Source organism: Neoarius graeffei, chromosome 2 (assembly GCF_027579695.1).
Source record: "Neoarius graeffei isolate fNeoGra1 chromosome 2, fNeoGra1.pri, whole genome shotgun sequence".
Lineage (NCBI taxonomy): Eukaryota > Metazoa > Chordata > Actinopteri > Siluriformes > Ariidae > Neoarius > Neoarius graeffei.
This window is the reverse complement of record NC_083570.1, coordinates 52973391-53000264: the sequence shown is the minus strand read 5'-3', so window position 1 is coordinate 53000264 and position 26874 is coordinate 52973391. Positions and strand designations below refer to the sequence as shown.

Genomic DNA, 26874 nt, shown 5'->3' with positions numbered 1-26874 from the left:
AGGTCATTTCCCGATCCCTCCCCGTCTCTCTCCTGCTCATTTCCTGTCTCTACACTGTCCTATCCAATAAAGGTGAAAAAACCCCAAAAAATATCTTTAAAAAAAAAAAAAAAATGTCGAAAAACCAGCGTTAAAAAAAAAAATTTCAACCGCACAAACGGCACTCACCCGGCCGGTGGACCGGAAACAGAACATTTTTTAATAATGGCCTGGACGAAATGTACTCTAATAGAGACATTAAACTTAGCTTTACTCCACCAAAATTTGCCTCTCAAAATGCGGGAAATAGCGTTTTAGAGGGTTAAAGATTCCAAAATTTCCCAGGGGAGGCGGGCATGCCCCCGGACCCCCCTAGATTTGGGCACATTGTCCCCCCCCCATCCAAAACTTCCTGCCGCCGCCTCTGATCCTACATGGCATTCCGTCTATAAATTAATTTTCTACAAAGTCAAGTGTGCGATGAGTACAGAGATGCCAACATTGACAGATGAAAAAGAGTAGCATCTTCGAGCACAATGAGGTGAAACCAAGCAAAGCAAGGCTTCCTATTAGGCCGGGGGTCTGAAACCAAATTTCAGGGAAGCTCAGAGGTGCAATCTAGGCCATTTTGAGCTACTTTTTGAGGAAGATAAATACAGGGTTTACTGTACAGTATAAGCTCAATTATCCAAACTGTCTGGGGAAAAAGTCTGGCTAACTAAGCCCATGTTTACATTAGACCGTATCAGCGGATCATCAGATTAACGTTTTTAAAACGATTAGTGTGCACACAGCAACGCCAATACACAATTCGCGTGCACATAGCAACGCCAATACACGGATACGCTCGGCTCCGCAGGCATCCTGCGCTCCAAATCACTCCGCCCTGAACAGCGAGTGCCCTCTGGAGGGTGCGCACTCCGGCCCTGCGCAGCTCACAGAGCGCGCGAGTGAAGCGCACGAGCAGTGATTCGGGACTGAGCCGCTGTGTGTGTGATCCCAGCGCATATCACTTACCACTTGCAAGTGGAAGGATGGCAAGCCTAAAGACAATCATAACTACACAATGGGCAGTATTTGCATCAGTATTTGCAGTATTTTCATACTCTTATACTCTTTAATGAAAGGTGATACAAGGCGGAAGTCCGCGCCGTTTTTCAGCAGTCGCGTCACATGACCAACGCCAGCGAATCAGGAAGGTGGATGTCACAGTGACGTTGTCCAATGACGACGCCAGCTAGAGCTCAGCACAGCGTATCCGCGTATTCTCAATGTTTACACAGCACCGGAGCTGACACGATCTGGATTGAATACGTGGACCCTGGCGGATTCCCGTTTCCCGGCGTTTCCAGGTGGTTTAATGTAAACGGACAGTGCATCCACGAAGAAAACGAGACAGATACGGTCTAGTGTAAACTTGGCCTAAGAGGCTGTTCAGATAAAAGGGGTTCAGATAACAGAGCTTGTATTGTAATACAGTGTTTCAGTAGTTTCATCATGATCAATAACAAAAGCCAGAGTAAAAGACAAAAGATTTATATACAGGTTTTTCAATAACAACAAAATTAATACTGTATTTACTTCCTGAACTGTGCACCAGTCTAATATTGGACTTAATAAAGTCAATACTGAAAGACGCCCATCCATCCATACAACATTCAATTATGTAAACTGAACATGTTGAAGCTGCTTAGATAATATAATTTGTTGTATGTAGCTGACTTTGCTTTCTCCAGTGTGCTTCTGTTGTACGACTATTTTCACTTCACGCCTGACACTAGTTTTTTTTTTTTTTTAAGATATTTTTTTGGGCTTTTTTGCACCTTTATTGGATAGGACAGTGTAGAGACAGGAAATGAGCGGGAGAGAGAGAGGCGGGAAGGGATCGGGAAATGACCTCGGGCCGGAATCGAACCCGGGTCGCCCGCATTCATGGTATGGCGCCTTAACCACCTGAGCCACGACGCCCCCCTGACACTAGTTTTTGACAGAAATTGAAAGTTTCAGACCGACGAAGACAGTCGCAATTCTGAGCACTACATTTAACACACGCTGTGACTGGCCGAGAGCATGAATCACGTCACCTCTCGACCAATCACAGCGCAGCTAACAGAAGGATATGGAAATTCGCAGAATTATCCAAATCAGTGTGAACAGTCCGAATGCTGAAAATATGTTGATTTGATCAATACACGCGCAAAACCGGTTGAAAAACGTTTTGTATTCAGGTCTACGCGTAGCACCGTAATAGTGCTTCAGATCCGTAGCTGCTACGCCCAAATTTTGTATATTGGCATGTCTGTGAGTAAACCGACCTTCGCAGTGTCTCTTCCAAATTGTCCCTCTCTCTCAGCGCATCCTGAAGATGAGCCACGGCGTGGGAAAGAATTTCCTCCAACACATTCAACAACTCAGGCCTGTCTTTCTGCAAATCACACCAAAGAGAACACAGCTCCCACTGACTACACACACACACACACACACACACACACACACCATCTTATATACTAGTTACATAGTAATAACATTAAAACCACAGTGCATTAGAAATGTTTGGTGAAGAGCAGAGACAACACTTACTCTTTCAGGAGTTTATCTGCTCCAAGCGCAATAAGAATCTGTGTGAACCTGAGCTCTGCTGGATCTTTTTCCTCACACTCTTCTACCAGCTCACCTGAGAGGACGAGATGGTTCTATGAATATCCTGTCGCAACACACTACATACGAGACATAGTGCGTTAGGGCCAGTGCTCGCTGATGAGCAAAATCTATTTCTTCTGCCATTTGAGCAGAAATACCTCATGAGCCTAGCAGACTGAAGCTGTTCTGCTCCTGCCTGGTTAGCATTAGACCGCTCACATTGTGAAACACCTTCTGATAGCATGGCTATTCTAAGAATATTTAAAGGAGAACTGAAAGCAAATTTGGGGCGGCACGGTGGTGTAGTGGTTAGCGCTGTCGCCTCACAGCAAGAAGGTCCGGGTTCGAGCCCCGTGGCCGGCGAGGGCCTTTCTGTGTGGAGTTTGCATGTTCTCCCCGTGTCTGCGTGGGTTTCCTCCGGGTGCTCCGGTTTCCCCCACAGTCCAAAGACATGCAGGTTAGGTTAACTGGTGACTCTAAATTGACCGTAGGTGTGAATGTGAGTGTGAATGGTTGTCTGTGTCTATGTGTCAGCCCTGTGATGACCTGGTGACTTGTCCAGGGTGTACCCCGCCTTTCGCCCGTAGTCAGCTGGGATAGGCTCCAGCTTGCCTGCGACCCTGTAGAACAGGATAAAGCGGCTAGAGATAATGAGATGAGATTTTGTCACTGCTATAACAAGAAATGTGCTCTGTAATATATCAGTCCATATGTCAAAGTGATGGCCGTAAATGAGATTCGTTGAGACCTGTGCGAGACAAGCCGGAAGTTTTGTTTGTTTTGATAGCAATCAGGAATATTTGAAGACAGTAGGCAGTAATCGTCATTTAAACTCATTTTTGTGCAATATTTCATTTGGAAAACAGTTTTCAAAATGGCGGCACTGACACCTGGCTGACACTTCACGTTTCGAAGTCTCGCACAAGTCTCGTGAAGATCGCGCGGATAAGTGACGCCTGCCGTGGACCAAACGAACTACATTTAGCATGGCTAGCAACCGAACAAGCTGATAAGTATAATATTTAATTGCAATTAGTTGCCAATACGAGTCACGATATAAGCAGGACTTTGAACCAGAATTTTTTTCCTATTGGTTCGTTCCGAACAGAAACGGAATTTTAACGTTTCCGGTTTTGGGTTCCACCATTAAATAGACGTTCCCGAACCGGTTAGAACAAAAAAATTTTGTTCCCGGAACGGTTAATTACGTTCCGTCAGCTGTTTAACAAATGGCTATAAAATTATGTCTCTGTCTCATCCAGCTTAAGCCAAATGTAGGCTAATTCTATTACAACCTTCATTAAATAAGACAAGAAATAATTCAAAACAATTATTATTTCAAATGTTGGCGATTTGGATTCTCAGTATGTCTTCCCATCTACACAAACAGAAAAAGTGCCAAAAATGAAAGATAATTCGTTTAGTGTGTTACCAAAGGCTAGTCAGGCCCTATGCATTGATAGGCTAACAGAGGTTAACGTCATTTAATGTTCGTGAGCCTCTCATTAACGTGGACAAATATATTGATATCGTGTTTGATGTTTTTGAATAACGATAGACTGCAATATTTACCTCTTATTTAAGATGTGGAGACGTGATAGTAGTCCACCCTCCCGCTCTCTCCATTCAGTCAGCGAACGTCACACAGGAAGTGAACCCCAGCGGGTCATAGAAACTTGCGCAGGAGAAGAATGACTTTTTTATTTGTAGGCTACGGAAACTTTGAGGAACGAAATAAAAACCGGTATTAACCGGTTACCATTATTTTTAATAAGCGTTTCTGTTCCGGAACATAAAAAATAATAAAGTTTCTGGTTTCGTTTCTGTTCCATGTGAAATAGAAAATGTTCCCGGTTTTCGTTTTCGTTCCTTGAACTGGTTCAAAGCCCTGGATATAAGGTTACTAAAACCGAAAATGTAATTGAATAACACGTTAATTAAGAAATAAAGCAAGTTTAAAAATGACTTCAGTTCTCCTTTAACAGGCATGTCAGAGGTATATATGTTAATATAGCTTGATGAGCTCACAGCAAAAGTAGCTAGATGGCATTATTTGTGGTTGGTCTTGGTTCTGACGTGCATTCCTGTTTGGACTTTCAAAAAAATAAATAAATAAATAAAAAAGAAAGAACAATGCACCCAGAGGAAACCCATGCAGACAACATGCAAACTCCACACAGAAAGGCCCTCACCGGCTGCTGGGCTCAAACCCAGGACCTTCTTACTGTGAGACGACAGTTCTAACCACTACACCACTGTGCCGCCTGGTTTCCTCCACAGTCCAAAGACATGCAGGTTAGGTTAACTGGTGACTCTAAATTGAGCGTAGGTGTGAATGTGAGTGTGAATGGTTGTCTGTGTCTATGTCAGCCCTGCGATAACCTGGCGACTTGTCCAGGACGCCTCTCGCCCGTAGTCAGCTGGGATAGGCTCCAGCTTGCCTGCAACCCTGCAGAACAGGATAAGCGGCTACACATAACAGATGGATGGATGGAAGAACATGCAAGGTGTTCTGAGAGGCAAGAGAACCTGAGTCTGGCCTGAACGACCCTCTAATCATGTCAGTTACCTCCAACTGATGAACCAGTTTTTGTGTCAGAATTCTGTGTGGATTACATTTTTCTGCATGGGAGCATCATCAGAAGTGCACCGCTGTACAATATGAATATGCGCAATAGAGGCAATGTGATATAATTTCATCTCATTATCTCTAGCCGCTTTATCCTTCTACAGGGTCGCAGGCAAGCTGGAGCCTATCCCAGCTGACTACGGGCGAAAGGCGGGGTACACCCTGGACAAGTCGCCAGGTCATCACAGGGCTGACACATAGACACAGACAACCATTCACACTCACATTCACACCTACGGTCAATTTAGAGTCACCAGTTAACCTAACCTGCATGTCTTTGGACTGTGGGGGAAACCGGAGCACCCGGAGGAAACCCACGCGGACACGGGGAGAACATGCAAACTCCGCACAGAAAGACCCTCGCCGGCCATGGGGCTCGAACCCGGACCTTCTTGCTGTGAGGCGACAGCGCTAACCACTACACCACCGTGCTGCCAAGTGATATAATATTGTGATAAATCATGCTATAGTATATGATTCTGAGATACTGTATTTTGTCATAAAAATTTTATGTCTGGTAACTGTTACAAACTGATTATTAACAGCTATTGGTAAAATTTTGTACTGCATCTTTAATTTTATAGATGTTTTTCCCTCTTCCAAAAAAAAAAAGTGAAATAATTTAATTTTGGAGACTATACATAAAAGTATCATAGAATGCTATATTATATAGACACAAGTGTCTTACTGGGAAATACGCCACTTGTGTTTTTCATACGAGCTACATCCAGGACATGGAGATCCAAAACCATGGCAAATCTCTACATGTCACTCGTGAGGAAATCAATTAATTACTTTGATAAATTTGGGTACTATTTGTTTGTGAACGTGTCTATATAATAAAAAGAACATCACACATTGGCTTGAAGATATGAAGTTTATGTTTCGTGTTGAAAAACTCATTATTCATAGGAAACGCATCGTGGCTCTGAGTGACAAATTTAAATAATATTGGCTGCATGTTCTCCCCGTGTCCGCGTGGGTTTCCTCCGGGTGCTCCGGTTTCCCCCACAGTCCAAAGACATGCAGGTTAGGTTAACTGGTGACTCTAAATTGACCGTAGGTGTGAATGTGAGTGTGAATGGTTGTCTGTGTGTCAGCCCTGCGATAATCTGGTGACTTGTCCAGGGTGTACCCCGCCTTTCGCCCGTAGTCAACTGGGACAGGCTCCAGCTTGCCTGCTACTCTGTACAGGATAAACGGCTACAGATAATGGATGGATGGTTGGCACTGACGAAGACGAGTTCAATATCATGCTAGCTGAATGGAATATATCTGATATACCACTACAAAAGCCATTATTATTATTATTATACATTCCTTTCAGGTGTTCAACACGTCTTTCTCTTTCGAAATTCTCTCAAAATCATCCGTATTTAATGAAGCAAACTTGGCAGCCATATTTGTTTACAAATTGTCGCAGTCGTTCGCTAGCGCAGAAGTTTTACGTCTCCGACATGTGACGTTATGTTGTCTTGACAACCATACAGTATTGTAAACCATATTCAACGCTCATTCTCCATTGGGTAGAGTGACGTAATACACGTAGGATAAGCGATATGATAACAATATTGCATGCTACTGAACCAAACCCGTTAGAAGGGAACAGAATACATGTTTTTATTCCTTGGAAAAAGTGTCCTGTATGTATAATAATTTCTGATAACGTCACTCCCAGTGTTTTCCCGCTGACTAGACGTGCTTTGTCATAATGGGGAACATTAATGGGTTCGACATTAAAATTCCTTTGATTAACTTGTGTATTTTTTCTTTTTTTTTGGTGGACGTGTCCATATAATATAAAGAACATTATACAGAGGCGCGATGATATGAAGTTAATCACTCCGCTCACTTGTGAAATATTTTCACCACTCAAAGATAAACATCATACCTTTGCGCAACCATATAACATCCTCTATTTATTTTACTGACTCAGCCTTTGGCTGAAGCCAAGAGGCACCTGTCTGTAGGTGTATGTTTAACCAAGTTTGAGTGTGTTTAAGAATGTAATTGGCGTGCCAGCCTCAGGCAGCGATTCCACAGTCGCGGCAACCTCAGTTTGTGATCTAATCCTCCGTGGCTGTGTGGTCTAGCGCACTATCCAGGCAAGGAACACACTTTGCAATGTCAGTCTGAATCCAGGCATTGATGTATTTCTGAGCAGGCTATTTTTTCTATTTATGTACCGTACCTTCTATCTCCCAAGCAGACAAAAGCTGAGCTCAGACCTGCACAGGTCTCTAGTTACTATTACTATTTTTATTACTATTACTTTGTTGTTACCAAACCTAGTATATATATATTGTACTAAATATCATATATCATAGAAATGTCTTCAAGTATCGTGACACAAACACAAACCTAGGCCTGTGTGAAACTCGAGGGGTGTGAGGAAGCCGTTTCGGTCACGGTCCAAACTCTCAAACACAGACTCCAACTGTTCTGGGGTCAGAGGCACCTCTCCTTGCAACCGCTGGCATACAGAAACACAAACATACACCAGTCTAATGGTGTTACAGTTATGAAACCAAACTATTAATTCTAAGCACGGTTAAAGCATTTGGACACACCTGCAAGTCTCTCTTGGTGATGAAGCCCTTTTTCTCTTTATCACACAGCCCAAACAGCTCTTTGGCTTTCCTCATAGTTTCCTGCGGGGGCTGGAAGGCTGCACTGTCGGGTGAGGGCCTTGCCCCTCTCCCTGATGTTGGGGTCCTGAATCTAGGACTACGAGGAGATGCCTGGCCACTGCCCTGAGCCTCCAGCACCTCTCCATCTCCTAACCAGCCTGACATTACTGCAATGAGAGAGAGAGAGAGAGAGAGAGAGAGAGAGAGAGAGAAAGTAACCATTAATTCAGTGATTACCTAAACATTAAACTCTCACTGGTATCGTGTGCTCTTTAGTCAGTATTGCAAAATGGCTTATGGGACTTGAGTTAATAATTTGACAGTAGTTTTAGTAAATTAGCAGTTTCCTTTGTTCAAAAATGCAGTTTCCAGAAGAAACAGGATGTGGAGTTTATGGGCACTTATCAGCAGGTTGAAAGGAAAACTCCACCCTGAAACGCATTCTGTAACTTTATCCTCAAATGTTTATGATGTCTTTATCAATCTTGGTGCCAGTTTGTTGGCTGGTGCTGGGCAGAGTTTTGTGCTGCTTTGCCGTCTAACACGAACCCGAGGAGATTTTACTTACACAGTGACAATGGTGTTTAAAAGGAGCAGAGGTGGACAGTAACGAAGTACATTTACTTGAGTACTGTACTTAAGTACACTTTTTGAGTATCTGTACTTTACTTGAGTATTTTTTTTTGGAAACTTCTGAATTTAACTTCACTACATCTGAAAGGCAAATATCGTACTTTGTACTCCACTACATTTCTATCAAGGTCCTCGTTACTCGTTACTATGAAGCAGCTTTGAAAGTGGATGTTTTTTCTTTTTTTTTTCTAAAATGTGATTTTTTTCCCAGGTGACACGTGCCAAAGCTGACCTTTCTTAGCTAGTGCATGTGAGTGGTGTGCGTGCCTGAGATATTCACTGTGTGAAACAGAACAAAGTTTTATTTTTGTGTTCATTGAAGGCCCTCTTCTAATTCCTTGCTGCCCCATACACTGTAAAAAAAGAATAGTTGAGAATACTTGAAATTTCAAGGCAACAGTCTGCATTAAGAATTTTATGTTTTGCCAATGATGTGCCCATGATAATCCAAACTATGATAAAACTGTTATCTTTATTAAGAATTCTTAATTAAGTCAATTTTCAATTCCTCATTCTGCCAACATAGATTTCTCTTTTTGCTGAACAGTGGCATTCACAGTAGTACAAAAAGGCAATTGAGGTTATCAGACTTTTTTGGGGGGCTTTTTTCACCTTCATTTGGATAGGACAGTGTAGAGACAGGAAATGAGCGGGAGAGAGGGACGGGGAGGGATCGGGAAATGACCTTGGGTCAGAATCGAACCCGGGTCCCCGGATTTATGGTATGGCGCCTTATCCACCTGAGCCACACCCACGACGTGGGTTTTAAAAACTTTATTTCAATATTGAAGTTTTGTAATTGTGTAGAACAATGAAAAAAGGCATGTATAGTTTAATGATAAATTGTGATAACCTCGGGGGCGTCGTGGCTCAGGTGGATAAGGCGCCATACCATAAATCCGGGGACCCAGGTTCGGTTCCGACCCGAGGTCATTTCCCGATCCCTCCCCGTCTCTCTCTCTCTCCCGCTCATTTCCTGTCTCTACGCTGTCCTATCCAAATAGAGGTGAAAAAAGCCCCAAAAAAATCTAAAAAAAAAAAATTGTGATAACCTCAATTGCCTTTTTTCACTACTGTGAATGCCACTGTTCAGCAAAAAGAGAAATCTATGTTGGCAGAATGAGGAATTGAAAATTGACTTAATTAAGAATTCTTAATAAAGATAACAGTTTTATCATAGTTTGGATTATCATGGGCACATCGTTGGCAAAACATAAAATTCTTAATGCAGACGGTTGCCTTGAAATTTCAAGTATTCTCAACTATTTTTTTTTACAGTGTAGCCTGCTATGCCTCTCATGCTAACTTGTGTTTTGCAGCATTTTGTTGATATAATAAAAATAAAAATGCAGATCTGAAGTTCTTGTCAAGTCTATTTTTCCCCTACATTCATCACACCTAAACAAGAAATTTATTCTCATTCTCATCTCATTATCTGTAGCCGCTTTATCCTGTTCTACAGGGTTGCAGGCAAGCTGGAGCCTATCCCAGCTGACTACGGGCGAAAGGCGGGGTACACCCTGGACAAGTCGCCAGGTCATCACAGGGCTGACACATAGACACAGACAACCATTCACACTCACATTCACACCTACGGTCAATTTAGAGTCACCAGTTAACCTAACCTGCATGTCTTTGGACTGTGGGGGAAACCGGAGCACCCAGAGGAAACCCATGCAGACACGAGGAGAACATGCAAACTCCGCACAGAAAGGCCCTCGCCGGCCACGGGGCTCGAACCCGGACCTTCTTGCTGTGAGGCGACAGTGCTAACCACTACACCACCGTGCCGCCGAAATTTATTCTACACTGCAAAAAGTAAAATCTAACCAAGATTAAATATCTTAAATCAAGACAAAATATGCTTGTTATTTGTCTCCCAAGATAATTCTCCTTTCCAGGCAGGTTTTGTGTAAGAGTATTTCACTTTAAGCATTTTTTCCCCTCAATTATCTTAATAAGGTATTATAACTTGTTATTGAGATTTTATTACTGGTTATGAGTAAGTTCTGTCTTAAAATGAGAATTACCATAATTTCATCGGTGTTATATTAACCATGACAAGTTTGTCAAAGTCAGAATTTCTTATTTCAAGCATCTTATCCTTTCTTTTAATCTCTTAACACAAAACAGATCACTAAATTAAATGAATTGTTGTATTGTCAATCTGGCAACAAAAATAGGCTACAAAATGGATTGGTTTGTTGTTTTGATTTTGACTTATTTGGCGGTCTCAGTTGGTATAAACACTTACTTAAACAGAGCACACCGATATGCCCAGATGAAATAGTCAAACTGTTGGTTGGGGGACAAAGTATCTAGCATGTTAAAATGAGTAGTACAACTTTACTTGTTTTTAGTATAAATACACTAGTTTTAAGACATCTGTGGGGTTTCTAAAGCTAGATATATTTACTTGTTTTTAAAAATCTTGCCAAGTCAAATTTTCTTGTTCTGTTGGCAGATAATTTTGCTTATTTTAAGTAAAATATTCCTAATTTTATTACTTTTTTTTCTTGTTTTTGTAAGCCAGATTTTTGCAGTGTAGATAAGAAAATAAGTATTCTAGCTAAGAAAAACAAACTTGTTTTGAGCCTTTAAATAAGTTGGAATCAAGCACATTTGCCTTGTTTTTAAGCCTATTAAATGCTTATTTTGAGCAATATTTGCTCAGATGAAATTGGTTTCTAAGCAATAATTACTGAAAATCAGAAGAAATGGCTTAGAATAAGAGAGAAAAATCTTAACAAGTAAACTAAAAACTAGCTTTTTATACTTAAGATTTTTGGTATGCTTACTACTTGCATATTTTTTTCTTGTTTTAAGAAATCTTACCAAGTCCCATTATCTTGCTGCACTGGCAGATTATTTTGCTTAAAATAAGTGATTTCCCCCCTAAAACACTATATATTTTTCTTATTTTTTAGAGGGCATTTTTTTGCAGTGTGAGAGCCGATCAGTAATCACTAGGGTCACGTCACGTCCATAGACTGTATAAAATCAAGTTCAGTGATTTCTCAGCAGCATTATTTGAACGCGATCAGTTGATGGCAGAATGGAAGGAGGCGGTTCTTCTGGGCAAGGCAAGGCAAGGCAAGTTTATTTATATAGCACATTTCATACACAATGGCAGTTCAATGTGCTTTACAGAAGTAAAAACAAAAACAGTAAACAATAGAGAAATAAAATTACATAAAATAATTTTATCTTTATTCTAAAATAATTAATTAAAAGAATTAAAAGAAAATAATAAGAATTAAACAATAGTAGAAATAAAATATTAAAATGCCAAAAAGAAAAAGGAGAAAGAGAAAGAGAAAAAAAAAACCTAGCAGAATAAAATAGAATAAAGTTAAAATAAATTTAAAACATGCAGAGAAAAAGATTATAAAAAATGTAAAATATTAATTATTTAACAGAAAGCATCTGAAAACAGCTTGGTCTTTAACCTAGATTTGAAGCTGCCAACAGCAGGAGCATTTTTAATGTCCTCTGGCAGTTGGTTCCATAGCTGGACTGCATAGTAGCTAAAAGCTGCTTCACCACACTTTGTTTTAACAACTGGTTTTAATAGTAAATTTTTCTGTTGCGATCTGGTAGATCTGATTGGGTTAGGCCGCTGCAACATATCAGAGAGGTAATTGGGCCCTGTACCATTTAGAGATTTGTACACCAGCAGCAATGCTTTAAAGTCAATTCTGTAGCTTACTGGAAGCCAGTGAAGGGACCTTAGAATTGGAGTAATGTGCTCTGTTCTTTTTGTTCGTGTAAGAACCCTCGCCGCTGCATTTTGAACCAGCTGAAGTCGTTTGATGGTCTTTTTTGGCAGGCCTGTGAAAAGGCCATTGCAGTAATCAACCCTACTAGAGATGAAGGCATGTATTAGTTTTTCCAGATCATGTTTTGACATAAGTCCTCTTAGTTTGGAAATGTTTTTTAGGTGATAAAATGCCGTTTTAGTGATTGCTTTCATGTGACTGTCAAAGTTTAGCTCGCTGTCAATGAAAACACCAAGATTTTTAACCATTTCTTTAGTTTTAATCCCTTTTGTGTCAAGAATAGTGGTAATCCTGAGTCTTTCATCTTTTTTTCCAAATAGAATTATTTCTGTTTTATCTGTGTTCAGCTGAAGAAAATTTTGTGACATCCAGCTATTGATTTGATCGATACACTGGTAGAGACATTAATGGGGAATGCACGCACTCATGACCCATGAACCCATGTTTCAGTTTTCTGAAAGGATTAAAGATTTGTTTCGTTTTAAATGTTTGCTTTGTTTGCCGAAAACAAATCACATCACGGTCTACAAAAACTCGCCGTCTAACCTGCGGAAGCGTATTGAGGTATATGAATGTTTATTCCAAGAGAAAGCTTGCAACGAAGTTGTCTGTGCTTTTTGAGCTAGCGATAACGTTGCAAACATAGCTTTGCAGTCTGGTTAGTCAAATGACTTTCTACGGATTTGCCCACCAAGTTGCCATCGCCTTGTCCACGTTAACACATACCGGTAGCTAGTTAACTTGGACACTGTTAGTTAGCATGTAAAAATGAAGTTACGCTAACATGAATAACATTAACTTATCTGAAGTGCTTTCAGAAATATGTTTTAGCATAATCTTGCCAAATAAACAGAATGTAGAAATCTCTCTTTTCTAGTAGCATTAGCGACCCAATATGATTTCAAGTTTGAAAAGCGTTTGCTAGCATGTCAGGTGGAGTTTCACTGACTAGCTAGCTTAACGGTAAACCACCACGATGGCACAGCATGCGTTCATTTTGTGAATTCACATTTCTGTCTTTGGTCACGGCATTAGGTTTTGTAAGTGTTGTGGCAATAATACAACGATGCGTTGACAGAAAATGTACTTTTAATACTTAAGTATTTTTAAAAGCAAGTACTTCAGTACTTTAACTTAAGTAAAAATTTGACTGGACAACTTTCACTTGTATCGGAGTAACATTTGACCAGTGGGATCTGTACTTTGACTTAAGCAATGAAGTTGGGTACTTTGTCCACCTTTGAAAAGGAGACAAATTTAAATAAATCTCAATCCTAAAGAATAACTGTCAGATTTCTTTGTTAGCCCCTCAGAACTAATTTTCTCATTCACCATTTATCAGTGATGTTCAATGTCATATTAATGAGAAATCAAATTGATGTAGATATCCAGAATGCAGAGATATGATACAGCTGCACTGAGCAATGGTGGAGACTCAGATCGGCTACTTGGTGATCTACAAGGTGGCAAGCGTGGTGACATTGAGCATGAAATTTGAAGCTTTGGAGGCTGATCTGTTTGAGCAAACCAAACAAAGCAGGAGGTGAGAGAACTGGACAGACTAGAGGACTGCGTTGCATTCTTTAGGTTTAGACGTAATGTGAATTTCCAATATCCAACAAAGAAAAACCAAAGAAAACACCTTCTAGACTTATTATAGAGGCTTTGCTCGGTCTTGTGACCCCTGTAGTAATGGTAACTACGCCGCCATGACAGGAGGCAGCTTGTAGTGCTTCATTCAGATGAGTTAGTTCTTACTGATTGATATGGGAAGGTGTTGCTGCATTTTTGGATGTGCAAATCGTTCTGAACGAAACAAAGACATCAGATTTTTTTAATTTACCAAAAGTAATTCATTATCAGGGGAAGAACATAGAGAGATTTCTAAACTAGAGAGATTTACACATCCAAAAACGCAGCAAAACCTTCCCTTACCAATCAATAACAACTAACTTGTCTGAATGAAGCACTATAAAGGCCTCTGCATGCTCTTGCGACAAGGCTTTCGCAGATAGCTTTTCGCAGACAGTTGTAATTTATTGTTGAGCGGGGAGTTATAGGCGTGCGCGATGTTATTCACCAGCACAACGCAAGGGGGCGCGAAGTCGCTAGGAGTAGTTGGTGGGTGTGGTTAGTGGAGTGTTTATCCTCCGGGTACTTATAATGACTAGAACTTTTTTTTTTTATAATGACTAGAACTGGAGTCGTATAGATGTCCGTACTTCCTCACTTCCTCAATCAACCGCTCTTCATGCTGCTCCATCTTCGCTCGTGTTTTTAAAAATGCCGGTCGTGAAAACAAACCAAACCGGGAAAGTAGGGAAGCGGAAGTGCGTGTACAGCGGGTAGAGTGGACCAATCAGAGCCCTCTTGTCTGCGAGGCTTCTGCAGTGGTCACAATTTTTGGGAGGTGCGCGCAGAGCGTCTGCGAAGGTGGGGGGGCTACGCAGACACTGTCTGCGACACCATCTGCGAGGACTGGGTTGTCAGCATAAATTGGCCTTTAAGCATACCCTCTGTCATGGCGGCATAGTTACCGTTGCTATGAGGGTCACGTGACGGGGCAAAGCCTCTACTCCTACTCAGAAAGTTGAGAAGGTCATATGCATATGATGTCAAGTCAATAATAAATATCACTTCACTACTTTAAAGGAGATACGCAGAACCTTTATTTTTAAATAAATTTCTGAGTGGATAGTATCTCCATCCTTGACTCTTGTATGCTGCATAAATGGGAATTTATATTTCTGAGAGTTAAAATCGACCACAAAGTTGGCATTGGAGCTGCCCCGCTGAGCCAGCCAGCCCCAAGTGCATGACGTCACGGCGGGAACCAGTTTTAAGGCCGAGGCCTTTGACAGCTGTAGACCAAAGTCATATAAATAAAAATTTATCGTGAAAGTAAGAAATACCGTTATCGACTTGCTCAACTACGACTGATTTGACTTCATTGATTGTGGGTTGACTCTCATTAAAACAGGTGCAGCATACATGTACAGTACATGCATGCATTTTCACTGATAAAATGTAAAAGGCTAATTAAATAATCAGATGAACTGAGACAATCACATTCTGAAACAAATTAAATAATCTTATACCGGTAACTTAAACACACAATACAAGTTACATGTATTAATCTAAATGCAGGTAAACATGTTGTTTTATATCCAAATGAGAGTCAGAGCTTACCCGTCTGTGTTCTCGCTTTTTGAAGGCTGATCGTTTTGAAACAATCTGACTTTTAGTTGTTCGTTCAGTTCTCCGTTCATTCGCTTCTTCCAGGTAAGGGTGAGATGGCAGCAATATCCAGTTTAGAAATCAGACGGCTGCGACACTCATTCTCGGTTTTCTCCATACAGAGTACTCCGCCATTACTACTCAGCTAAGGCAATTACTAAATCCCGGGATGGGACGGGATGTCACCAGTTTTAGCAACAACTGCGGGGAGGTCACTGCTCGAGCGATATGTCACGTCCAGTTCCATCCCGGGTTTTAGCAACAACCCTCGGCTCACTCTGGGAGGACTGGTGCAACTGAACTTTGCTTTTTTAAAAAATGAATAAATAAAATAAATACTTTCCTTTTCTGTAGTTTTCTTTTCCGTTAATTGTTGATACTGCACCTTCTTTCAATACGGGCTTATAGCCAACGCTCCTCAACAGATCAGAGGTCCTAATAACCTAATAAACCTAATGTGCAGAGCAGAGGAGAGACCACTTCATAGCCGCCCAATGTGTCCGTGAACTTCTCACAAAACGCGTCCAAATCTTCGCAGTTTGAACATTCTTGGAATATGAATGCAACGTAAATCCACCTTCTGTCATGTTGCTGCACCGACCAGCAACACATCTACGTGACACGGCGATAAATTAGCTCAAAATGGAGGATCGGAGTTGCAGTCAGCTCTGTGTTTTAGTATAGCGGAAATGGCGAGGAGGCCGACAGACTTCCTGCTGTGACGTTACGGACATCAAGGTCATTCACTCAGACCGCTACCTATATAAATCACTTTAATCATAAAAATTACTATATTAGATTTATTGTTAACGCTTACTTAAAACTATTCCTGTGCCATTCTTGAGGTCTCAAGGCGTTTATAAACAAAAGTGAGGCCATGGCTCTGCGTATATGCTTTAAATCAAGGTGTCCATTTTTTTTCCACACTTTGCAAGTTAGACATGCGTCGCTCGAAAATTATGTAATTCAGAGTTCAGACTTCCCACTTCTGAGTTAAGTCAAATGCAGCAAAATCCTACTAGCATCCCTATCAGCAGGCAATCTTACAACACTGAGCCTCATTTATCAAGCTGGATATGAATTGATTTACAAATAAATAATTTACACAAGAAACTTGGTAATCATGAAAATCCTGTAAATTCGAAAACGCATTCGTAACCTACTCGTACTCCTGAGTCTGTGGAAATTTACACATAAGAAGACTAACTAATGTAACGTAAACCTCAACTTGATCAACTTCAATTCATATAATCTGTACTGACTACTGCACTTTGCTGTCGAGTTTAAATTGCTTATTTTTATTACATTTGCAGCATTTAGCAGACGCCTTTATCCAGAGCGACTTATAGAATAGGTTTTAAGTATCTATATATCTCATCTCATCATCTCTAGCCGCTTTATCCTTCTACAGGGTCGCAGGCAAGCTGGAGCCTATCCCAGCTGACTACGGGCGAAAGGCGGGGTACACCCTGGACAAGTCGCCAGGTCATCACAGGGCTGACACATAGACACAGACAACCATTCACACTCACATTCACACCTACGGTCAATTTAGAGTCACCAGTTAACCTAACCTGCATGTCTTTGGACTGTGGGGGAAACCGGAGCACCCGGAGGAAACCCACGCGGACACGGGGAGAACATGCAAACTCCACACAGAAAGGCCCTCGCCGGCCCCGGGGCTCGAACCCAGGACCTTCTTGCTGTGAGGCGACAGCGCTAACCACTACACCACCGTGCCGCCCTATCTATATATTAAAAAAAAAAAAAAAAACACCCACCTCCTCATGGTAATTCACAAGGTCAGGGACTAAAAACCGCCGAGAATATTTTGTGAAAGCCTATCAATTTATCTTATTGGGATTAATTAAAAGATTATAAAACCTCAAGAAAGCAAGCCAACAAACCCTCATTAATTAAGACTAATAAAACTAATCATTCAAATATGACAAAAGAAATGGCACCACATAAACAGAGAACTGGCCTGTCTGTCTGCGCATAGTCAGAAGCCGTAAACAAATGCCTCAGCTGCAGAATATTTAGCACTCGCTTATGAGTGAAAGGATGTTTATTACATGTTTATAAGCCTGGTATTATTTTCTTGGGAGGATGAAAGCTGGGTTATAAATCAGTTCCGTTAAATTAACATGAGCTTTTCACTGGTGTCCAAGATTTATTTTGTTGTGAAATTCTGAGAGGACTTTTGTAGTTTAAACTTCTTTCATGGACCTTTTTGTCCATTTTCATTTTGGTGAATGGTTTCCTACGTTAACCTCAATGGGCCTCATTTATCAATAATTTACCAGAGTTGTGTCTTTTTAACACTGCGTGTCAGACAACACTTAAAACACTTTAAAAATACCAATTTGAGTTCAAATAACTTTTGACTGCCTTTCCTCTCAGAGTTCACCCCATTCTTCCAGCTGTCTGTGCGCATGACCATTTATCAGAGGTGGACAGTAACAAAGTACGTTTACTTGAGTACTGTACTTAAGTACACTTTGAGTACTTTACTTGAGTATTAATTTTTTTCCACAACTTATGAGTTTAACTTCACTACATCTGAAAGACAAATATCGTACTTTTTACTCCACTATGTTTCTATCAAGGTCCTCGTTACTCATTACTATGAAGCGGCTTTGAAAGTGGATGTTTTTTCTTTTCTAAAACGTGATTGGTTTTTCCCCAGGTGACACTGACAGACGATCAGTAATCACTAGGGTCACGTCACATCACGTCACGTCCATAGACTGTATAAAATCAAGTTCAATGATTTCTCCGCAGTTGATGGCAGAATGGAAGGAGGCGGTTCTTCTGGGGAATGAACGCACTCATGGCTATAGCAAGAACCCATGTTTCAGTTTTCTGAAAGGAATAAAGAGTTGTTTCATTTTAAATGCTTGCTTTGCTTGCCTAAAACGGAGCACATTACAGCCTACAAAAACTCGCCGTCTGACCTGCGGAAGCGTATTGAGGTCTGTCAACATTTTATTCCAAGAGAAAGCTTGCAACGAAGTTGTCTGTGCTTTCAGAGCTAACGATAGGTAATGTTACAATAGCTATGCAGTCTGGTGAGTCAAATGACTTTCTATGGATTTGCCTGCCAAGTTTCCATCGCCTTGTCCACGGCTAGCGTTAACACATAGCTAGTTAACTTGGACACTGTTAGTTAGCATGTAAAAACAGAGTTACGCTAACATCTCATCTCATTATCTCTAGCCACTTTATCCTTCTACAGGGTCGCAGGCAAGCTGGAGCCTATCCCAGCTGACTACGGGCGAAAGGCGAGGTACACCCTGGACAAGTCGCCAGGTCATCACAGGGCCGACACATAGACACAGACAACCATTCACACTCACATTCACACCTACGCTCAATTTAGAGTCACCAGTTAACCTAACCTGCATGTCTTTGGACTGTGGGGGAAACCGGAGCACCCGGAGGAAACCCACGCGGACACGGGGAGAACATGCAAACTCCACACAGAAAGGCCCTTGCCGGCCACGGGGCTCAAACCCGGACCTTCTTGCTGTGACGCGACAGCGCTAACCACTACACCACCGTGCCGCCGAGTTACGCTAACATGAATAACATTAGCTTATCTGAAGTGCTTTCAGAAATATGTTTTAGCATAATCCTGCCAAATAAACAGAATGTAGAAATCTTTCTTTTCTAGTAACGTTAGCTACCCAATATGATTTTGAGTTTGAAAAGATTTCGCTAGCGTGTCAGGTGGAGCATCACTGACTAGCTAGCTTACCGTTAAACTACCATGATTCCACAGGCAGATTCATATGTGCATGAATACATGCACACAAGACCTGTGAGATGGACAGTATTGTACTAGTTAGTCACAACAAATTGTTAACTTAATTGTTAAATTAACTTAAGTATAATTTTTTATTTTGATGTCAGATGATGGTCTTGCTTTTTTTTTTTGGTCTTGCTTAAAGCAGTGTTGCTGTTGGGCAGTTATTAAGCTCGAGGTGTGGACCTGGGTTTTAATCAGGTTGGATTGTCCTTTTTATTTTCTGAGCAAGCTGCATTTACAGCTATTCCACTGTCTTCCTGATTAACATCCACATACATGTGTGCACAGACTGCCAGAGCTGGGTCAGAACACGACCATGCTGCTTTGTGGGGGTGCAGAGGAGTATTACAAATTAAAAAAAAAAAAAAAGAAAATGACAATGGCTGTTTTTCAGTTCAGTTGTGTTTCATTTTGTATCATTCTACCAGGTGTTTATTCTATAAGCGAGTCAGTAAATCCAGTCGGTTGCTTCAGAGCCATTAGGTTTTGTAAGCGTTGTGGCAATAATACAACAATGCGTTGACAGAAAAAGTACTTTTAATACTTAAGTATTTTTAAAAGCAAGTACTTCAGTACTTTAACTTAAGTAAAAATTTGACTGGACAACTTTCACTTGTATCGGAGTAACATTTGACCAGCGGGATCTGTACTTTGACTTAAGTAATGAAGTTGGGTACTTTGTCCACCTCTGCCATTTATGGAGTTTTGTGGACGTCACTAAATCCAAATGAGCTGCATTGGGCTTTGCATTTTGCAGGTGATCAACATACACATGGGAGTGTGAAGAAAATCAGTGTTTCTGGAACTTCTGTAAACCTGATGGCAAATTTTTATTCGGTTTGACTTACGACAATATTTAGTAAAAGACTGATAAATGTGATCCAAACCATCCAGCAAAGTAAAAATCGACCAACATGTCCATGAAAGAAGTTTAAATTTAAAAAAAGTCAACTTCACTATTTATTTCACTCCAAAATAAATCTTGGACACCAGTGAAGATTAGATGTGAAATATAAAAGATTAATATGCGATTCATTCACAGGGTGGATTTTCCCTTTATCATCTGCACTTAACTGTGCTAAAGCTTATGGACCATAAAAACTCCCACTGGTGTACTACTGATAATTGATACCTACTAATAAATCTAACAATGTCCCCGTGTACTGTTTCTGCTTTCTCTTAACGTGCTTATTAAGGGCTATACCAAGGAGCGTATTTTATTATTATAAAACACTTCACCACGTGATTGCACAGAGGTCCTACCGTCTAAAACCTTAAGTAAACAGGCACCTGATCCTTCCCTTATCAGCAGTAAAGGAACAATGACATGGCAAACAGACATAGCCCTTTTCAAATAACCGTGCGTATTCTCTGTTATGATCCATCGGCATGCTAAAGTGCCAAAATCCTCTGCTGTTTGAACTAATAAGATATGCAGCTCTGGCTATAGCAAATATCAAAGTCCAAATACTGTAGAGTCTATTACCACTTTGTCTGAATGCATTTCGGAATAATTTGAAGCTCTGTAGCACTGGTTATTAAACAAACACTATCGTTATTAGGTCTGAATCAAACTGGGATGCCAGATGAGGAATTTGGAGCACAGTGTTTCGCAACAGGGGTAAGAGTCCTGCATCGGGCAAAACAGCTGGGAATTTCCCAATGTGACACACAGCAACACTCCGAGCACAAATCAAATAAAGCACATAACGCCGTCTATGAGCGCACGTTCCCTTTGGCTTTCCTTTCTTTTGGTTACTCACTGCCTCTTTCAAAGCTCCAGGATATGCAATAGCAGAACGAAATGGTCACATGATGGTACTGTGTGTGTGTTGACAGGGCGTGAACACAGAAACAAAGCAAGATGCAAATAAAAGCATTTACCCAAGTGTGCACTGGGCATTAAAGCTAGAAGCCTGAATGATGTGGAAAGTGTAATGCTGCATCCAACTAAAAGGTCATAATTTCCAACCTCAGATTAGGAAAAACTAAGGAAACAGTCTCTCAATTCAGAATTCCTACTCAGGAATTATCAGCCATAGTGCTCCAGGAGCAATAAACGAGAACACTGCTGTATTTATAACTGGGCGGCGCTGCCTCACAGCTTCAGCGTCCATGGTTCAATCTTGAGCTCAGTTTACTGTCTGTGCAGACTTTCTAAGTATGTCTGCATGGGTTCCTGGGGGTTCTCCGGGTTCCTCCCAATTCCAAAAAACATGCCAGGAGGTAGATTGGTTACACTAAATTGCTCCTATGGGTGTTTTCACACCTGGTCCCCTTTAAAGGAACCAGACTCAGTCCTCTTTAAGTGGACCAAAAAGTGGACCAACAGAAAAAGAACTCAGTTCTTTTTGTGTTCACACTGTGAATTTATTACAAAGAGGACTGGGTTCTCTTTCTGGTCCAGTTAAGCTTTGATGGGGCCTCAGTCCTCTTTCTGTTCACACCAGGTCCTCTAGAGCCCTCAGACCCCCAGTGCACGGAATTCTGGGTAATGTTCTCTTGAATCAAAATGTCTGCTGCCATGCTTGCCCTGCTGTATTCTTTGATCAAAATAGTGCGGATTAAGGAAAATAAATTTATTCCAGCGGCTGTGGTAAGTTCCAAAAGAAAGTTGAGTTTCCCTGCTACAGTCACGTGACCAACTATGGCAAAAGAAGAAGGTTAAACTACAGTGAAAAAGGCGAAGTGAACCCGGTGCGCTTTTTGTTCACAATGCACAGATTAGGCAAATCGTATCGTTGATTTTTAGCGAACCGCACTGAGACCACCTCCTGAGGTGGTCTCAGTTCGGTTCGCTTTAAAGGGGTCTGGGTACGGTTGGAGTGTTCACATTATGCGCAAAAAATGCTGAGTCATCGATCTGAGTTCGGTTAGATGGCTGAAAGGGACCAAGTGTGAAAACACCCTAAGAATAACGCTACGTTCACACTGCAAGGCTTAATGCTCAATTCCGATTTTTTTGTGAAATCCGATTTTTTTGTGAGGTCGTTCACATTAACAAATATATGCAACTTGTATGTGATCCTCAGTATGAACGAAAAGCGACCTAAAAGTGTTCCGCATGCGCATTGCAGGATACGACGACGTCACACGCAGTGAGCATGGCCAGTGTTTACGGAAGTAAAACCGCCTGGTTGCGGTATGACCCATCCAATCTAGCTTGAATAGCTGCATCCCCCCAAATGGAAATCAGCTCCCTAACCTCTGCGTCCTTCCATTGAGAAGATTCAGAACCTTCACAGCCCGAAGCATCCCTCACATTGATGTCATGCGCAGGGGCGCAGATACGTTTTTTGAACTGGGGGGGACAAAAAACTGGGGAAGACAAAGCTGCCAGCAAACCAACCCCAACCCCGATATGCCTGTCAAACTTGTTGTGGGTTACCATAGCAACCAAGCTCGAGCTCGCAACCTGTGCAGTCTGCGCAGCTCAACCAACCGAATATCAGTCTTTGTTTTATGTGAGTTGTTGCAACTATGTATACACTGCTGTGCACCTCAATAAACCGAATGGTAATTAGTCTTTTGATTTTTCCGTGAGGTTTGCCTTATGCAAAGAAAGACAGCATAGACGTTTTTTCCTCCCTATAAGTGGGGGGGACCGAACGAGGTGAATTTAAATCTGGGTGGGACGAGTCCCACCCTCTATCTGCGCCCGTGATTATGCGCCATGTTGTTGTAACTTTTTTTGAGAGACCCGCCGCCTACTTCAGCGCAGAATAGTGACGTTTGTGGCTTGTTGATGACGTGTAAGTCGGATGAATGCGACCTGGCGGTTCAGACTGAAGTCGCATATGAAAAGAGCGGATAGGAATCGGAATTAGGACCACATATCCAAACGGCCTGGGTCGGATTTGAAAAAAATCAGATCTGTGTCATTCATATTGTCAATAAAAGATCGGATACAGGTCACATATGGGCGAAAAGATCGGATTTGAGTCACTTCAGCCTGCAGTGTGAACGTAGCCTAAGTGTGTGAATATATCTGTATGCTCTGTGCCCTGCAATGGACCGACATCCCTTCCAGGGTGTATTCCAACCTCATGCCCGGCGTGCTTGGGATTGTCTCAGTATCCAGCATGGCCCTGACTACAATAAAGTGCTACTGAAAGTGAGTGAGTGTATCTATAATGCCAATTAGAATCCTTGGAAAGGAAAATGGGACAAGTTTACGCAGTTCACAAATATGACAGGGGGAAAGTACTTGAATGATTTAAAACACAAATCTTACATTTGCACAGTTTTTATGCTTAACTCTGGTTAATGCACCAACAAGGAGACAGGATAACGAAACATTTCACATACATGTCAACCTATACGGAATGTCCGTATTTTATACCGATTTGATTCAATAAACGTAGTATACGGGCGTACAAATAAAGTCATATGGATTCTTTAAAAAAACTTCAATATTTATTTAGAGCTATAATCAATTCCCATGATGATAAAAGAGCGCATAACATTTATAAATGTACTGTACACTACAGACAGCCAGTAAAGAGTCTTATGAAATCACGCGTTATCTTGTGGTAGCGAGACTTCGTTCCACTTTTGATCATGCGCACACCACATTGCGAGAATCCCGCCAACCGGGAAGTAACATTTTGTTTGAAACGCGTATTTCCACCTGAGCGATTTTCAATAGCGACTGAAAAGATTCTGAATGGGCACTCCGGCAAAGAAATTCAAAACACAATACAGCGGTAAGTTTGCAGGTTTGTTTTTTTGCAGAGTGCTAAAAAAGCTGTCATGGAGTACAATTCAGAACATTAGAGTGACACTTTGTGTTTTTGTCAAACATTGGAGCTTTGTATTCATTCTGAAGGTTTATTGTTATTAATATTGAATAAAAAGTAACTGGGATATATCACTGTTAATTATCATTCAAATTTTAGGTAAATTATTTTAATTTGCATCTTATAAGGATTTTATAAGGGAAATACGGATTTTGGAGGTTGGTTATACAGGTTTGATTGACCAAAGGTTGACATGTATGATTTCATGAGCTATCACGCTGGCTTTATTGATGAAGTATGTGCTCTGTGCAACAACCAATCTCTATATCAGCAAGCATTCTGATGGACTCTGTGATCTGGATTAGGCTATATATGATAAATACCACCTAAAATATTCACACAGAGGATGTACTGGCCATAATAGTGTCATATGATATTATTATACAGGATTATTTACTACTTTCTTTCAGTCAAGGTTCGAAAGAATTTGTACTACAATGCTATTTTCTGTGGTAGTGAAGTTTTGGCTTACAGTCACAAGATGCTGTTATGGAAAGTACAAAAAAAAAAAATCCAGGCATCATATTACACAAAGGTGAAGAGGTATGCAATGGATACTATGTGTTTAGTAGAATTCCATTTTTTGGGGATTTCACAACTCATATTTCACATCCATCCATCCATCCATCCATCCATCCATCCATCCATCACTTAATACTCTCATGTGTCGATGAGAGAGGTCAGAGGAGAATAGTAGGACTCTTCTGAGCTGTTAAGAAGGCTACGGTAACTCAACTAACCACTCTTTACAACCATGGTGAACAGAAAAGCATCTCAGAAAGCACAGCACATCAAACCTTGGGGCAGATAGGCAGAAAGCCACATCAGGTTCCACATCTGTCAGCCAAGAAATGGAATCTGAGGCTACAGCGGCACCGAAACTGGACAGGTGAAAATTAGGTAATGGTTCCCCCCACCCCACCCAATCTTCATTGTGCTGCTGTCACATGACTGGGTAAATTGCATGAAGGTGCACCTGAATAGGTGTTTCTAATAAACTGTGTGTAATAATCAGTGAGTCTGTGTGTTTTTCTTCTAATCTGGTACTAACAACCATGCCACAGTTAAAGTCACAGTTAAAGTCATGGCTAAAGTTACAGAGATCACATTACTTCTTCATTAATAAAATTTGATGAAGAAATAGTTTGCCAAGTCTGGAGCTTTCGAACCCCCGACCTCAACTTGATCCTTCGGGATGAACTGGAACACCGACTGTAGCCCAGGCCTCTTCATCCAGCTTCATTCAATGCCTGACCTCACTCATGCTATTGTGGATTAATGAACACAAATCCCCACAGTCACGCTCCAAAATCTAGTTTAAAGCCTTCCCGGAAGAGCAAAGGAGACCAACTCTAAGGTTTTGGAACAGGATGTTCAGCAAGCGTATATAACTGTGAAGGACAGGTGTCCACATACTTTTGGCTATAAAGTTTTGCGGCGGCGAGGGTGTGGTCTAGCGTCGGCTGTGGATGGCTAGGAGTCAGGTTGAACCAGCAGGTAACATGTGATGAGTTACACCTGTGTCTAATGACTGGCTGTCTGCTAATGTGTGTTTCAGAGCGAGAGAGAGAGCGAGAGAGAGAGAGCTGTGTTCCCTGACGTGTGTGGTGTGTGTTTGCATGTGGTAGTGCACTGAAAAATAAAATAAACACACCTGTTCTGAAGCCTGCTCCCCGTTCCCCTGTATCCCAATCACAGAACTGTTACAAGCGCATCGTATGATAATGAGTGCATCTCGATTTCCTACCTGCTAACACACACACGTCTATAACAGATCTGTAAGTAACCTTCCTTCCAAAATACATGGCTGAATACACTAGGACACTATATTAAGCCATTACAGTGACGAGCCCTCCATGTGTTTAAGACTCGCCCATTCATTAGCATAGAGACACTGAGGGAAACGCATCAGCAAAACTGGAACTGCGTTATTATTATTAATAATAATAATAATAATGTAAAAAACAGGAAGTGACTGTAAAACAGGACCAGCCAATATATGATAAATGGAAGAACAATATACAGTACGGACTCGTTCATAGGTTCTTCTGTATTTTGACTGTTTTCTACATTGTAGAACAATACTGAAACATCAAAACTATGAAATAACGTATGGAACATATATGGAATTATGTAGTAAACAAAAAAAAGTGTTAAAAACACAATGTTTTTCATATTTTAGATTCTTCAAAGTAGCCAGCGTTTACCTTGATGACGCTTTACACACTATTGGCGTTATCTTAACCAGCTTCATGAGGGAGTCACCTGGAATGCTTTTCAATTACCAAGTGTACCTCATCAGAAGTTAATTAGTGCAATTTCTTGCCTTCTTAATGCGCTTGAGATGCAACAGAAGAAGAAGAAGACTTTGTCACATGCACACTCAAGCACAATGAAATTCATCCTCTGCATTTAACCCATCTGAAGCAGTGAACGAACACACACACCCAAAGCAGTGGGCAGCCATACTACAGCACCCAGGGAGCAGTTAGGGGTTCGGTACCCTGCTCAAGGGCACTTCAGCCCAAGGCCGCCCCATGTTAACCTAACCGCATGTCTTTGGACTGCAGCGGAAACTGGAGCAACTGGAGGAAACCCACGCAAAGACAGGGAGAACATGCAAACTCCACACAGAAAGGCCCCCTGTTGGCTACTGAGTTTGAACCCAAAACCTTCTTGCTGCGAGGCGACAGTGCGAACCACTACACCACCGTGCCGCCCCTGGCGCAACAGTAAC

At 41.3% G+C, this 26874-nt stretch overlaps 1 protein-coding gene across 3 annotated transcripts in view; it reads right to left on the bottom strand.

The window, feature by feature from the left end:
• The window catches only part of cracr2b (calcium release activated channel regulator 2B), a 62739-nt gene that overhangs the window by 32960 nt on the left and 2905 nt on the right, over window positions 1-26874 (bottom strand). For 2 of the 3 annotated variants that reach the window (XM_060914408.1, XM_060914411.1), the window contains exons 2-5: window positions 7819-8045; window positions 7610-7721; window positions 2560-2653; window positions 2295-2441 (exon numbers count right to left, since the gene is read on the bottom strand). In XM_060914408.1, coding sequence (XP_060770391.1) covers window positions 2295-2441; window positions 2560-2653; window positions 7610-7721; window positions 7819-8043 — 578 coding nt within the window. In that variant the 5' untranslated portion in view covers window positions 8044-8045. The remainder of the gene's footprint in view (window positions 1-2294; window positions 2442-2559; window positions 2654-7609; window positions 7722-7818; window positions 8046-26874) is intronic. The other variant, XM_060914410.1, reaches the window with a different exon arrangement.